Source organism: Oncorhynchus gorbuscha, unplaced genomic scaffold (assembly GCF_021184085.1).
Source record: "Oncorhynchus gorbuscha isolate QuinsamMale2020 ecotype Even-year unplaced genomic scaffold, OgorEven_v1.0 Un_scaffold_963, whole genome shotgun sequence".
Classification (NCBI taxonomy): domain Eukaryota; kingdom Metazoa; phylum Chordata; class Actinopteri; order Salmoniformes; family Salmonidae; genus Oncorhynchus; species Oncorhynchus gorbuscha.
Genome location: NW_025745898.1, coordinates 139313 through 152761, shown reverse-complemented (window position 1 = coordinate 152761; position 13449 = coordinate 139313). Strand labels below are relative to the sequence as shown.

The following is a 13449-nucleotide window of genomic DNA, read 5'->3' as shown; positions in this document are numbered from 1 at the left end:
ATTCACTAACAGTCAGTCATTCACTAACAGTCAGTCATTCACTAACAGTCAGTCATTCACCAACAGTCAGTCATTCACTAACAGTCAGTCATTCACCAACAGTCAGTCATTCACTAACAGTCAGTCATTCACTAACAGTCAGTCATTCACTAACAGGCCGACAAGTTTCATCAACTGAAATAATAAAGCAGTGTGTGTTCACACATTAACATCCTAAGTCATCATTACTTCTCTTGTCACACGTGGACACATGGACACGTTGTGTGGTGCACTCACTGCACCCATGAAACCATCATTACAGCATGCTCACCGCACAATGTTCCAGCACCTGCACCCGACACAGACAGACAGACACACACACACACACACTCACGAACGCTCGCACGCTCGCTCGCACGCACGCACGCACGCACGCACACACACACGTGCAGCTATCCTTGTGAGGACATACAGTTCAGTCCCCTTCAAAATCCTATTTTCCCTAACCTTAACCCTAAGTTTAACCCTAACACAAACTCTAACTCTAATCTTACCCCTAAACCTCCTAGAAACAGTATTTGATCTTATGGGGATCAACAAAATGTCCCCAGTTGGTCAAATTTTTGTTTGTTTACTAGTTAGTATAGTTAAACACACACACACACACACACACACACACACACACACACACACACACACACACACACACACACACACACACACACACACACACACACACACACACACACACACACACACACACACACACACACACTTCGGGAGAGTACTGTCTAATACATAGAAACGTATATAGAAAGGAACAGTAGCCTACATACAGTAAATATTGACTTCTACATATAAGTGCATTCAGTGATTTTGGCAAAATGCCTAAAATACTGAGAGGGTAATATGACAATAATGTCTGAATTCTGGAGCACCATTTAACTGGTCTCTGACAGGATTCAGTGGAGTAACTCATGGCCCTTTCTCATGGATATAATGCCCACTTTGCCGATGCTCGAAACATTGGACTGCTGTGTGCAACATAGGCCAGTAGCAACTGAAAATAAGCATTGGGCTGAGTCGCAGTCATCCATACCACCCATGCTTATCAACAACAAGCTTTTCAAAAATGAGACACTTACATTTTTTAATTTCCAGAGACACTCACAAAACCGACAGACAGCTCATGGAGAATTATTTGTTTGAAAGTAAATGACATGTAAATTAAACTCAACTGATGAGTGAGCAACAGTGACCCAATAAGAGTTTCAGGTTCAACAGGCAAAATGTTCATGCACACACACACACACACACACACACACACACACACACACACACACACACACACACACACACACACACACACACACACACACACACACACACACACACACACACACACACACACACACACACACACACACACACACACACACACACACACACACACACACTTATACAAATGCATACAATTCATATAATGTCCCACATGTGTAAATGTACCTATATACAAAAACACACCTATGACAATTTGCTAACACTCTATCTTCCCCCACTACATGTCATTTGCCAAAACATCTGCCCTTTCTTATTTCACCTCTCTCTCTCTTCCCTCTCTTCCCTATCCCCCCTCTCTTCCCTATCTCCCCTCTCTTCAGACTTGAGAAAGGTACAGTATACTTAACATGGACTTAAGTCAGCCTTTTTAGACTAAGGTCCATGTTTAGTCAACTTATCTCAAGTCTGAATAGGGCATTATGTGAGCTCCCTCTCTCTCTCCCTCCGTAGAGTTACTGGTTGTATCCCGGAGGTTGAACATATTCCTCCGTCTTCTCCCAGTCCTGGACCCACCCTGCCCCCCCTCCAGCACCCCCTCCTCCGTTGGGGCCCGCTGTTGGCTGGCTCATGGCTCCATACTGCCCCCCTCCGCCAGTGCGGTACATCTCTTCCGTCTCATTGGCCAGTTCGTCCTCGTCGATGATGCCACACTTCTCATCGCTGGTGTCCTCCTGGTCCGCCCACGGCTGCTTCTCCCCTGACGCAAAGATTCCTGGGAAAGAGCCAGGAGGATCATTCAGAATCAGGTTTGGGTCACATTAGATTCACACCTCGGTCTATTCATAAGACACCAATTAGAAGAAAACTGATGGAAACAGAAAGGGACAAACTGAGCTTGTCCAATTAGAAAGCGTAGCAAAACCTTTTGCTACGATGTGATTAATACTTTATGTGGCAACGTGAATTCAAATGAGTAATCACATTCTCAATTGTGATTGAATTCACGCAATTGGTTTCAAACATGATTTTTAATTGAATTCAGTCTGAATTTCCTTTAGGGTTTCACACATGATTGATTTGGTGAAGGATTTACATCAGTCATTCATCTTGGATTCAAATGCATTCATTTGTATTTGGTGCAGAACTCAAGTTGCATTCATTTGTATATTGGTGATTTACATGAGCCACAGTCGATTCATTTGTATATTGGTGATTTACATGAGCCACAGTCGATTCATTTGTATATTGGTGATTTACATGAGCCACAGTCGATTCATTTGTATATTGGTGATTTACATGAGCCACAGTCGATTCATTTGTATATTGGTGATTTACATGAGCCACAGTCGATTCATTTGTATATTGGTGATTTACATGAGCCACAGTCGATTCATTTGTATATTGGTGATTTACATGAGCCACAGTCGATTCATTTGTATATTGGTGATTTACATGAGCCACAGTCGATTCATTTGTATATTGGTGATTTACATGAGCCACAGTCGATTCATTTGTATATTGGTGATTTACATGAGCCACAGTCGATTCATTTGTATATTGGTGATTTACATGAGCCACAGTCGATTCATTTGTATATTGGTGATTTACATGAGCCACAGTCGATTCATTTGTATATTGGTGATTTACATGAGCCACAGTCGATTCATTTGTATATTGGTGATTTACATGAGCCACAGTCGATTCATTTGTGGTTCACGCTAAAGTTGGCACTGGATTCCCAGTATTTTACACATCATTTATTTGCGATTCACATAGGAGTCATGTGATTTAGAAACCCCTCACACGTGGTTTGTTGATGAAATTAACCATTTGCATACAATTCACAAAGACTACCTGAACTATAGGTTCATTGAAGGACTGACTGGAGCTTCACCCAGGAACCAACACATAAACACATACCATAGAAAATCACTCCACCATAGTGAACAACTGAAGCGATGAGGAAGACACCCTGCCAATCTTCACGCGACTGAGAGAGAGAGAGAAGAGGTTTTAAGATCGGGAATTATGGAAATATAAACATGTTAGAACCATCATGTTGACAAATTCTGGACAGTTGAATAGTTTACAAGCGGTTTATGATTAGACCTAATGCCTTGTCCTGGAGTAAAAACCATTCTCACTAAATCATGTCCATTGAAAGATCATTTCAGTCTTTTTCTGCTGTCTTGCCGACAACTCATGGAATTGTCTTGACAATGAAGTAGATAAAGCACAGACAGATCTGGGACCTGCCTACATGTTAGTCCAGGACTAGGCTTAATCTGTGTCTGGGAAACTGCTCCTACATGTAACTGGCTAAATGTAATGCCAGTTTGATTGAACAGAGCTCTGTGTGTCTTGGTAATTCCCCTCCATGTAACTGGTTAAATGTAATGCCAGTTTGATTGAACAGAGCTCTGTGTGTCTTGGTAATTCCCCTCCATGTAACTGGTTAAATGTAATGCCAGTTTGATTGAACAGAGCTCTGTGTGTCTTGGTAATTCCCCTCCATGTAACTGGCTAAATGTAATGCCAGTTTGATTGAACAGAGCTCTGTGTGTCTTGGTAATTCCCCTCCATGTAACTGGTTAAATGTAATGCCAGTTTGATTGAACAGAGCTCTGTGTGTCTTGGTCATTCCCCTCCATGTAACTGGTTAAATGTAATGCCAGTTTGATTGAACAGAGCTCTGTGTGTCTTGGTCATTCCCCTCCATGTAACTGGTTAAATGTAATGCCAGTTTGATTGAACAGAGCTCTGTGTGTCTTGGTCATTCCCCTCCATGTAACTGGCTAAATGTAATGCCAGTTTGATTGAACAGAGGTCTCTGTGTGTCTTGGTAATTCCCCTCCATGTAACTGGTTAAATGTAATGCCAGTTTGATTGAACAGAGCTCTGTGTGTCTTGGTACCTTGTGTTTTCCCAGAGCCCATGTAACTGGCTAAATGTAATGCCAGTTTGATTGAACCATCTCTGGTGTCTTGGTAATGATTCATGTAACTGGTTAAATGAATGCCAGTTTGATTGAACAGAGCTCTGTGTGTCTTGGTAATTCCCCTCCATGTAACTGGTTAAATGTCTGCCAGTTTGATTGAACAAGCTCTGTGTGTCTTGGTAATTCTCCATGTAACTGGTTAAATGTAATGCCAGTTTGATTGAACAGAGCTCTGTGACAGTCTTGGTAATTCCCCTCCATGTAACTGGTTAAATGTAATGCCAGTTTGATTGAACAGAGCTCTGTGTGTCTTGGTAATTCCCCTCCATGTAACTGGTTAAATGTAATGCCAGTTTGATTGAACAGAGCTCTGTGTGTCTTGGTAATTCCCCTCCATGTAACTGGTTAAATGTAATGCCAGTTTGATTGAACAGAGCTCTGTGTATCTTAACCACAGCATTATCTTAATCATTCCCCTCCATGTAACTGGTTAAATGTAATGCCAGTTTGATTGAACAGAGCTCTGTGTGTCTTGGTCATTCCCCTCCATGTAACTGGTTAAATGTAATGCCAGTTTGATTGAACAGAGCTCTGTGTGTCTTGGTCATTAAGAATCCCCTCCATGTAACTGGCTAAATGTAATGCCAGTTTGATTGAACAGAGCTCTGTGTGTCTTGGTCATTCCCCTCCATGTAACTGGTTAAATGTAATGCCAGTTTGATTGAACAGAGCTCTGTGTGTCTTGGTCATTCCCCTCCATGTAACTGGCTAAATGTAATGCCAGTTTGATTGAACAGAGCTCTGTGTGTCTTGGTAATTCCCCTCCATGTAACTGGCTAAATGTAATGCCAGTTTGATTGAACAGAGCTCTGTGTGTCTTGGTAATTCCCCTCCATGTAACTGGCTAAATGTAATGCCAGTTTGATTGAACAGAGCTCTGTGTGTCTTGGTCATTCCCCTCCATGTAACTGGTTAAATGTAATGCCAGTTTGATTGAACAGAGCTCTGTGTGTCTTGGTACCTTGTGTTTGGTCATGGCGCCCACTATAAGAGGGCACACCATTCCCGACAAGGTGCCCATCTTCCTGACTGTTGGAAATGCCCATCAAAATGCTGGCATAGCGGGGGCAATATCCAAGTGATTCACGTTGAAACCTGAAAGAGAGGGAGGGAGGGATGGGGGACAGGAGAAAAGCAGAGAAATATTTTGGTTTGGAACCCGGAACCAAATCTCCCTCTATCTTAGCAGTCTGTCTGGAGAGACTCACCATCTGAGTCTGTCTGGAGAGACTCACCATCTGAGTCTGTCTGGAGAGACTCACCATCTGAGTCTGTCTGGAGAGACTCACCATCTGAGTCTGTCTGGAGAGACTCACCATCTGAGTCTGTCTGGAGAGACTCACCATCTGAGTCTGTCTGGAGAGACTCACCATCTGAGTCTGTCTGGAGAGACTCACCATCTGAGTCTGTCTGGAGAGACTCACCATCTGGGTCACCATCTGACCCTGCTACAAACAACTGAAGTATGAGGCTTTCCTTATCACCAGTAGGCTGCCTAATCTAATCTAACCAAAACCTTACCCAAACCCTAACTACAACATTACCTTACCCACAAACGTATCCTAACCCTAACCACAACCTTATCCCAACCCTAAACACAACCTTATCCCAACCCTAACCACAACATTACCATAACCATAACCACAACCTTACCTTAACCCTAACCACAACATTACCATAACCATAACCACAACCTTACCTTAACCCTAACCACAACATTACCATAACCACAACCTTATCTTAACCATAACCACAGCATTATCTTAACCCTAACCACAACATTACCATAACCACAACCTTATCTTAACCATAAACACAACCTTATCTTAACCCTAACCACAACATTATCTTAACCACAACCTTATCTTAACCATAACCACAGCATTATCTTAACCCTAACCACAACATTACCATAACCACAACCTTATCTTAACCATAAACACAACCTTATCTTAGCCCTAACCACAACATTATCTTAACCACAACCTTATCTTAGCCCTAACCACAACATTACCATAACCACAACCTTATCTTAACCATAAACACAACCTTATCTTAGCCCTAACCACAACATTATCTTAACCACAACCTTATTCTAACCCTAAAATAAGACTAAAAACCTCATAAGAATCGGATTATATGGCCCATTCTTTCCCATAGCATGAACATTTCAACAAAAATCACTTTCAATGTCTGAAAAGGAAAGAACAGTCCTTAGGTTTGGTATTATCTTCCTGACTGTTGTTACTCAGTAAACCTAACAGACAGTTTGGTATTATCTTCCTGACTGTTGTTACTCAGTAAACCTAACAGACAGTTTGGTATTATCTTCCTGACTGTTGTTACTCAGTAAACCTAACTGACAGTTTGGTATTATCTTCCTGACTGTTGTTACTCAGTAAACCTAACAGACAGTTTGGTATTATCTTCCTGACTGTTGTTACTCAGTAAACCTAACTGACAGTTTGGTATTATCTTCCTGACTGTTGTTACTCAGTAAACCTAACAGACAGTTTGGTATTATCTTCCTGACTGTTGTTACTCAGTAAACCTAACTGACAGTTTGGTATTATCTTCCTGACTGTTGTTACTCAGTAAACCTAACAGACAGTTTGGTATTATCTTCCTGACTGTTGTTACTCAGTAAACCTAACAGACAGTTTGGTATTATCTTCCTGACTGTTGTTACTCAGTAAACCTAACAGACAGTTTGGTATTATCTTCCTGACTGTTGTTACTCAGTAAACCTAACAGACAGTTTGGTATTATCTTCCTGACTGTTGTTACTCAGTAAACCTAACAGACAGTTTGGTATTATCTTCCTGACTGTTGTTACTCAGTAAACCTAACAGACAGTTTGGTATTATCTTCCTGACTGTTGTTACTCAGTAAACCTAACAGACAGTTTGGTATTATCTTCCTGACTGTTGTTACTCAGTAAACCTAACAGACAGTTTGGTTTATTATCTTCCTGACTGTTGTTACTCAGTAAACCTAACAGACAGTTTGGTATTATCTTCCTGACTGTTGTTACTCAGTAAACCTAACAGACAGTTTGGTATTATCTTCCTGACTGTTGTTACTCAGTAAACCTAACAGACAGTTTGGTATTATCTTCCTGACTGTTGTTACTCAGTAAACCTAACTGACAGTTTGGTATTATCTTCCTGACTGTTGTTACTCAGTAAACCTAACAGACAGTTTGGTATTATCTTCCTGACTGTTGTTACTCAGTAAACCTAACAGACAGTTTGGTATTATCTTCCTGACTGTTGTTACTCAGTAAACCTAACAGACAGTTTGGTATTATCTTCCTGACTGTTGTTACTCAGTAAACCTAACAGACAGTTTGGTATTATCTTCCTGACTGTTGTTACTCAGTAAACCTAACAGACAGTTTGGTATTATCTTCCTGACTGTTGTTACTCAGTTAAACCTAACAGACAGTTTGGTATTATCTTCCTGACTGTTGTTACTCAGTAAACCTAACAGACAGTTTGGTATTATCTTCCTGACTGTTGTTACTCAGTAAACCTAACAGACAGTTTGGTATTATCTTCCTGACTGTTGTTACTCAGTAAACCTAACTGACAGTTTGGTATTATCTTCCTGACTGTTGTTACTCAGTAAACCTAACAGACAGTTTGGTATTATCTTCCTGACTGTTGTTACTCAGTAAACCTAACAGACAGTTTGGTATTATCTTCCTGACTGTTGTTACTCAGTAAACCTAACAGACAGTTTGGTATTATCTTCCTGACTGTTGTTACTCAGTAAACCTAACAGACAGTTTGGTATTATCTTCCTGACTGTTGTTACTCAGTAAACCTAACAGACAGTTTGGTATTATCTTCCTGACTGTTGTTACTCAGTAAACCTAACAGACAGTTTGGTATTATCTTCCTGACTGTTGTTACTCAGTAAACCTAACAGTTTGACAGTTTGGTATTATCTTCCTGACTGTTGTTACTCAGTAAACCTAACTGACAGTTTGGTATTATCTTCCTGACTGTTGTTACTCAGTAAACCTAACAGACAGTTTGGTATTATCTTCCTGACTGTTGTTACTCAGTAAACCTAACAGACAGTTTGGTATTATCTTCCTGACTGTTGTTACTCAGTAAACCTAACAGACAGTTTGGTATTATCTTCCTGACTGTTGTTACTCAGTAAACCTAACAGACAGTTTGGTATTATCTTCCTGACTGTTGTTACTCAGTAAACCTAACTGACAGTTTGGTATTATCTTCCTGACTGTTGTTACTCAGTAAACCTAACTGACAGTTTGGTATTATCTTCCTGACTGTTGTTACTCAGTAAACCTAACAGACAGTTTGGTATTATCTTCCTGACTGTTGTTACTCAGTAAACCTAACTGACAGTTTGGTATTATCTTCCTGACTGTTGTTACTCAGTAAACCTAACAGACAGTTTGGTATTATCTTCCTGACTGTTGTTACTCAGTAAACCTAACTGACAGTTTGTTGTTATTATCTTCCTGACTGTTGTTACTCAGTAAACCTAACTGACAGTTTGGTATTATCTTCCTGACTGTTGTTACTCAGTAAACCTAACAGACAGTTTGGTATTATCTTCCTGACTGTTGTTACTCAGTAAACCTAACAGACAGTTTGGTATTATCTTCCTGACTGTTGTTACTCAGTAAACCTAACAGACAGTTTGGTATTATCTTCCTGACTGTTGTTACTCAGTAAACCTAACAGACAGTTTGGTATTATCTTCCTGACTGTTGTTACTCAGTAAACCTAACAGACAGTTTGGTATTATCTTCCTGACTGTTGTTACTCAGTAAACCTAACAGACAGTTTGGTATTATCTTCCTGACTGTTGTTACTCAGTAAACCTAACAGACAGTTTGGTATTATCTTCCTGACTGTTGTTACTCAGTAAACCTAACAGACAGTTTGGTATTATCTTCCTGACTGTTGTTACTCAGTAAACCTAACAGACAGTTTGGTATTATCTTCCTGACTGTTGTTACTCAGTAAACCTAACAGACAGTTTGGTAGTTTGGTATTATCTTCCTGACTGTTGTTACTCAGTAAACCTAACAGACAGTTTGGTATTATCTTCCTGACTGTTGTTACTCAGTAAACCTAACAGACAGTTTGGTATTATCTTCCTGACTGTTGTTACTCAGTAAACCTAACAGACAGTTTGGTATTATCTTCCTGACTGTTGTTACTCAGTAAACCTAACAGACAGTTTGGTATTGTCTTCCTGACTGTTGTTACTCAGTAAACCTAACAGACAGTTTGGTATTATCTTCCTGACTGTTGTTACTCAGTAAACCTAACAGACAGTTTGGTATTATCTTCCTGACTGTTGTTACTCAGTAAACCTAACAGACAGTTTGGTATTATCTTCCTGACTGTTGTTACTCAGTAAACCTAACAGACAGTTTGGTATTATCTTCCTGACTGTTGTTACTCAGTAAACCTAACAGACAGTTTGGTATTATCTTCCTGACTGTTGTTACTCAGTAAACCTAACAGACAGTTTGGTATTATCTTCCTGACTGTTGTTACTCAGTAAACCTAACAGACAGTTTGGTATTATCTTCCTGACTGTTGTTACTCAGTAAACCTAACAGACAGTTTGGTATTATCTTCCTGACTGTTGTTACTCAGTAAACCTAACAGACAGTTTGGTATTATCTTCCTGACTGTTGTTACTCAGTAAACCTAACAGACAGTTTGGTATTATCTTCCTGACTGTTGTTACTCAGTAAACCTAACAGACAGTTTGGTATTATCTTCCTGACTGTTGTTACTCAGTAAACCTAAACCTGACTGTTGTTACTCAGTAAACCTAACAGACAGTTTGGTATTATCTTCCTGACTGTTGTTACTCAGTAAACCTAACAGACAGTTTGGTATTATCTTCCTGACTGTATTATCTTCCTGACTGTTGTTACTCAGTAAACCTAACAGACAGTTTGGTTTATTATCTTCCTGACTGTTGTTACTCAGTAAACCTAACTGACAGTTTGGTATTATCTTCCTGACTGTTGTTACTCAGTAAACCTAACAGACAGTTTGGTATTATCTTCCTGACTGTTGTTACTCAGTAAACCTAACAGACAGTTTGGTATTGTCTTCCTGACTGTTGTTACTCAGTAAACCTAACAGACAGTTTGGTATTATCTTCCTGACTGTTGTTACTCAGTAAACCTAACAGACAGTTTGGTATTATCTTCCTGACTGTTGTTACTCAGTAAACCTAACAGACAGTTTGGTATTGTCTTCCTGACTGTTGTTACTCAGTAAACCTAACAGACAGTTTGGTATTATCTTCCTGACTGTTGTTACTCAGTAAACCTAACAGACAGTTTGGTATTATCTTCCTGACTGTTGTTACTCAGTAAACCTAACTGACAGTTTGGTATTATCTTCCTGACTGTTGTTACTCAGTAAACCTAACAGACAGTTTGGTATTATCTTCCTGACTGTTGTTACTCAGTAAACCTAACAGACAGTTTGGTATTGTCTTCCTGACTGTTGTTACTCAGTAAACCTAACAGACAGTTTGGTATTATCTTCCTGACTGTTGTTACTCAGTAAACCTAACAGACAGTTTGGTATTATCTTCCTGACTGTTGTTACTCAGTAAACCTAACTGACAGTTTGGTATTATCTTCCTGACTGTTGTTACTCAGTAAACCTAACAGACAGTTTGGTATTATCTTCCTGACTGTTGTTACTCAGTAAACCTAACAGACAGTTTGGTATTATCTTCCTGACTGTTGTTACTCAGTAAACCTAACTGACAGTTTGGTATTATCTTCCTGACTGTTGTTACTCAGTAAACCTAACTGACAGTTTGGTATTATCTTCCTGACTGTTGTTACTCAGTAAACCTAACTGACAGTTTGGTATTATCTTCCTGACTGTTGTTACTCAGTAAACCTAACAGACAGTTTGGTATTATCTTCCTGACTGTTGTTACTCAGTAAACCTAACAGACAGTTTGGTATTATCTTCCTGACTGTTGTTACTCAGTAAACCTAACTGACAGTTTGGTATTATCTTCCTGACTGTTGTTACTCAGTAAACCTAACAGACAGTTTGGTATTATCTTCCTGACTGTTGTTACTCAGTAAACCTAACAGACAGTTTGGTATTATCTTCCTGACTGTTGTTACTCAGTAAACCTAACTGACAGTTTGGTATTATCTTCCTGACTGTTGTTACTCAGTAAACCTAACAGACAGTTTGGTATTATCTTCCTGACTGTTGTTACTTCCTGACAGTAAACCTAACTGACAGTTTGGTATTATCTTCCTGACTGTTGTTACTCAGTAAACCTAACTGACAGTTTGGTATTATCTTCCTGACTGTTGTTACTCAGTAAACCTAACTGACAGTTTGGTATTATCTTCCTGACTGTTGTTACTCAGTAAACCTAACTGACAGTTTGGTATTATCTTCCTGACTGTTGTTACTCAGTAAACCTAACAGACAGTTTGGTATTATCTTCCTGACTGTTGTTACTCAGTAAACCTAACAGACAGTTTGGTATTATCTTCCTGACTGTTGTTACTCAGTAAACCTAACAGACAGTTTGGTATTATCTTCCTGACTGTTGTTACTCAGTAAACCTAACAGACAGTTTGGTATTATCTTCCTGACTGTTGTTACTCAGTAAACCTAACAGACAGTTTGGTATTATCTTCCTGACTGTTGTTACTCAGTAAACCTAACAGACAGTTTGGTATTATCTTCCTGACTGTTGTTACTCAGTAAACCTAACTGACAGTTTGGTATTATCTTCCTGACTGTTGTTACTCAGTAAACCTAACAGACAGTTTGGTATTATCTTCCTGACTGTTGTTACTCAGTAAACCTAACTGACAGTTTGGTATTATCTTCCTGACTGTTGTTACTCAGTAAACCTAACAGACAGTTTGGTATTATCTTCCTGACTGTTGTTACTCAGTAAACCTAACAGACAGTTTGGTATTATCTTCCTGACTGTTGTTACTCAGTAAACCTAACTGACAGTTTGGTATTATCTTCCTGACTGTTGTTACTCAGTAAACCTAACAGACAGTTTGGTATTATCTTCCTGACTGTTGTTACTCAGTAAACCTAACAGACAGTTTGGTATTATCTTCCTGACTGTTGTTACTCAGTAAACCTAACTGACAGTTTGGTATTATCTTCCTGACTGTTGTTACTCAGTAAACCTAACAGACAGTTTGGTATTATCTTCCTGACTGTTGTTACTCAGTAAACCTAACAGACAGTTTGGTATTATCTTCCTGACTGTTGTTACTCAGTAAACCTAACTGACAGTTTGGTATTATCTTCCTGACTGTTGTTACTCAGTAAACCTAACAGACAGTTTGGTATTGTCTTCCTGACTGTTGTTACTCAGTAAACCTAACAGTTTGGTATTATCTTCCTGACTGTTGTTACTCAGTAAACCTAACTGACAGTTTGGTATTATCTTCCTGACTGTTGTTACTCAGTAAACCTAACAGACAGTTTGGTATTATCTTCCTGACTGTTGTTACTCAGTAAACCTAACTGACAGTTTGGTATTATCTTCCTGACTGTTGTTACTCAGTAAACCTAACTGACAGTTTGGTATTATCTTCCTGACTGTTGTTACTCAGTAAACCTAACAGTTTGGTATTATCTTCCTGACTGTTGTTACTCAGTAAACCTAACTGACAGTTTGGTATTATCTTCCTGACTGTTGTTACTCAGTAAACCTAACTGACAGTTTGGTATTATCTTCCTGACTGTTGTTACTCAGTAAACCTAACAGTTTGGTATTATCTTCCTGACTGTTGTTACTCAGTAAACCTAACTGACAGTTTGGTATTATCTTCCTGACTGTTGTTACTCAGTAAACCTAACAGTTTGGTATTATCTTCCTGACTGTTGTTACTCAGTAAACCTAACAGACAGTTTGGTATTATCTTCCTGACTGTTGTTACTCAGTAAACCTAACAGACAGTTTGGTATTATCTTCCTGACTGTTGTTACTCAGTAAACCTAACAGACAGTTTGGTATTATCTTCCTGACTGTTGTTACTCAGTAAACCTAACAGACAGTTTGGTATTATCTTCCTGACTGTTGTTACTCAGTAAACCTAACAGACAGTTTGGTATTATCTTCCTGACTGTTGTTACTCAGTAAACCTAACAGACAGTTTGGTA

The 13449-nt window shown here is 39.3% G+C and overlaps 1 protein-coding gene across 1 annotated transcript; it reads right to left on the bottom strand.

The window, feature by feature from the left end:
- Window positions 1–640: 640 nt before the first annotated feature.
- Window positions 641–5272, bottom strand: LOC124020878 (vesicular glutamate transporter 1-like). The gene is made up of 3 exons (XM_046336179.1): window positions 5220–5272; window positions 3181–3250; window positions 641–2032 (listed from the first exon to the last, which is right to left on the bottom strand). Exons 1-3 carry the CDS (start codon window positions 5259–5261, stop codon window positions 1773–1775), a joined length of 372 nt encoding a protein of 123 aa, XP_046192135.1. The 5' UTR covers window positions 5262–5272; the 3' UTR covers window positions 641–1772.
- Window positions 5273–13449: the final 8177 nt, after the last annotated feature.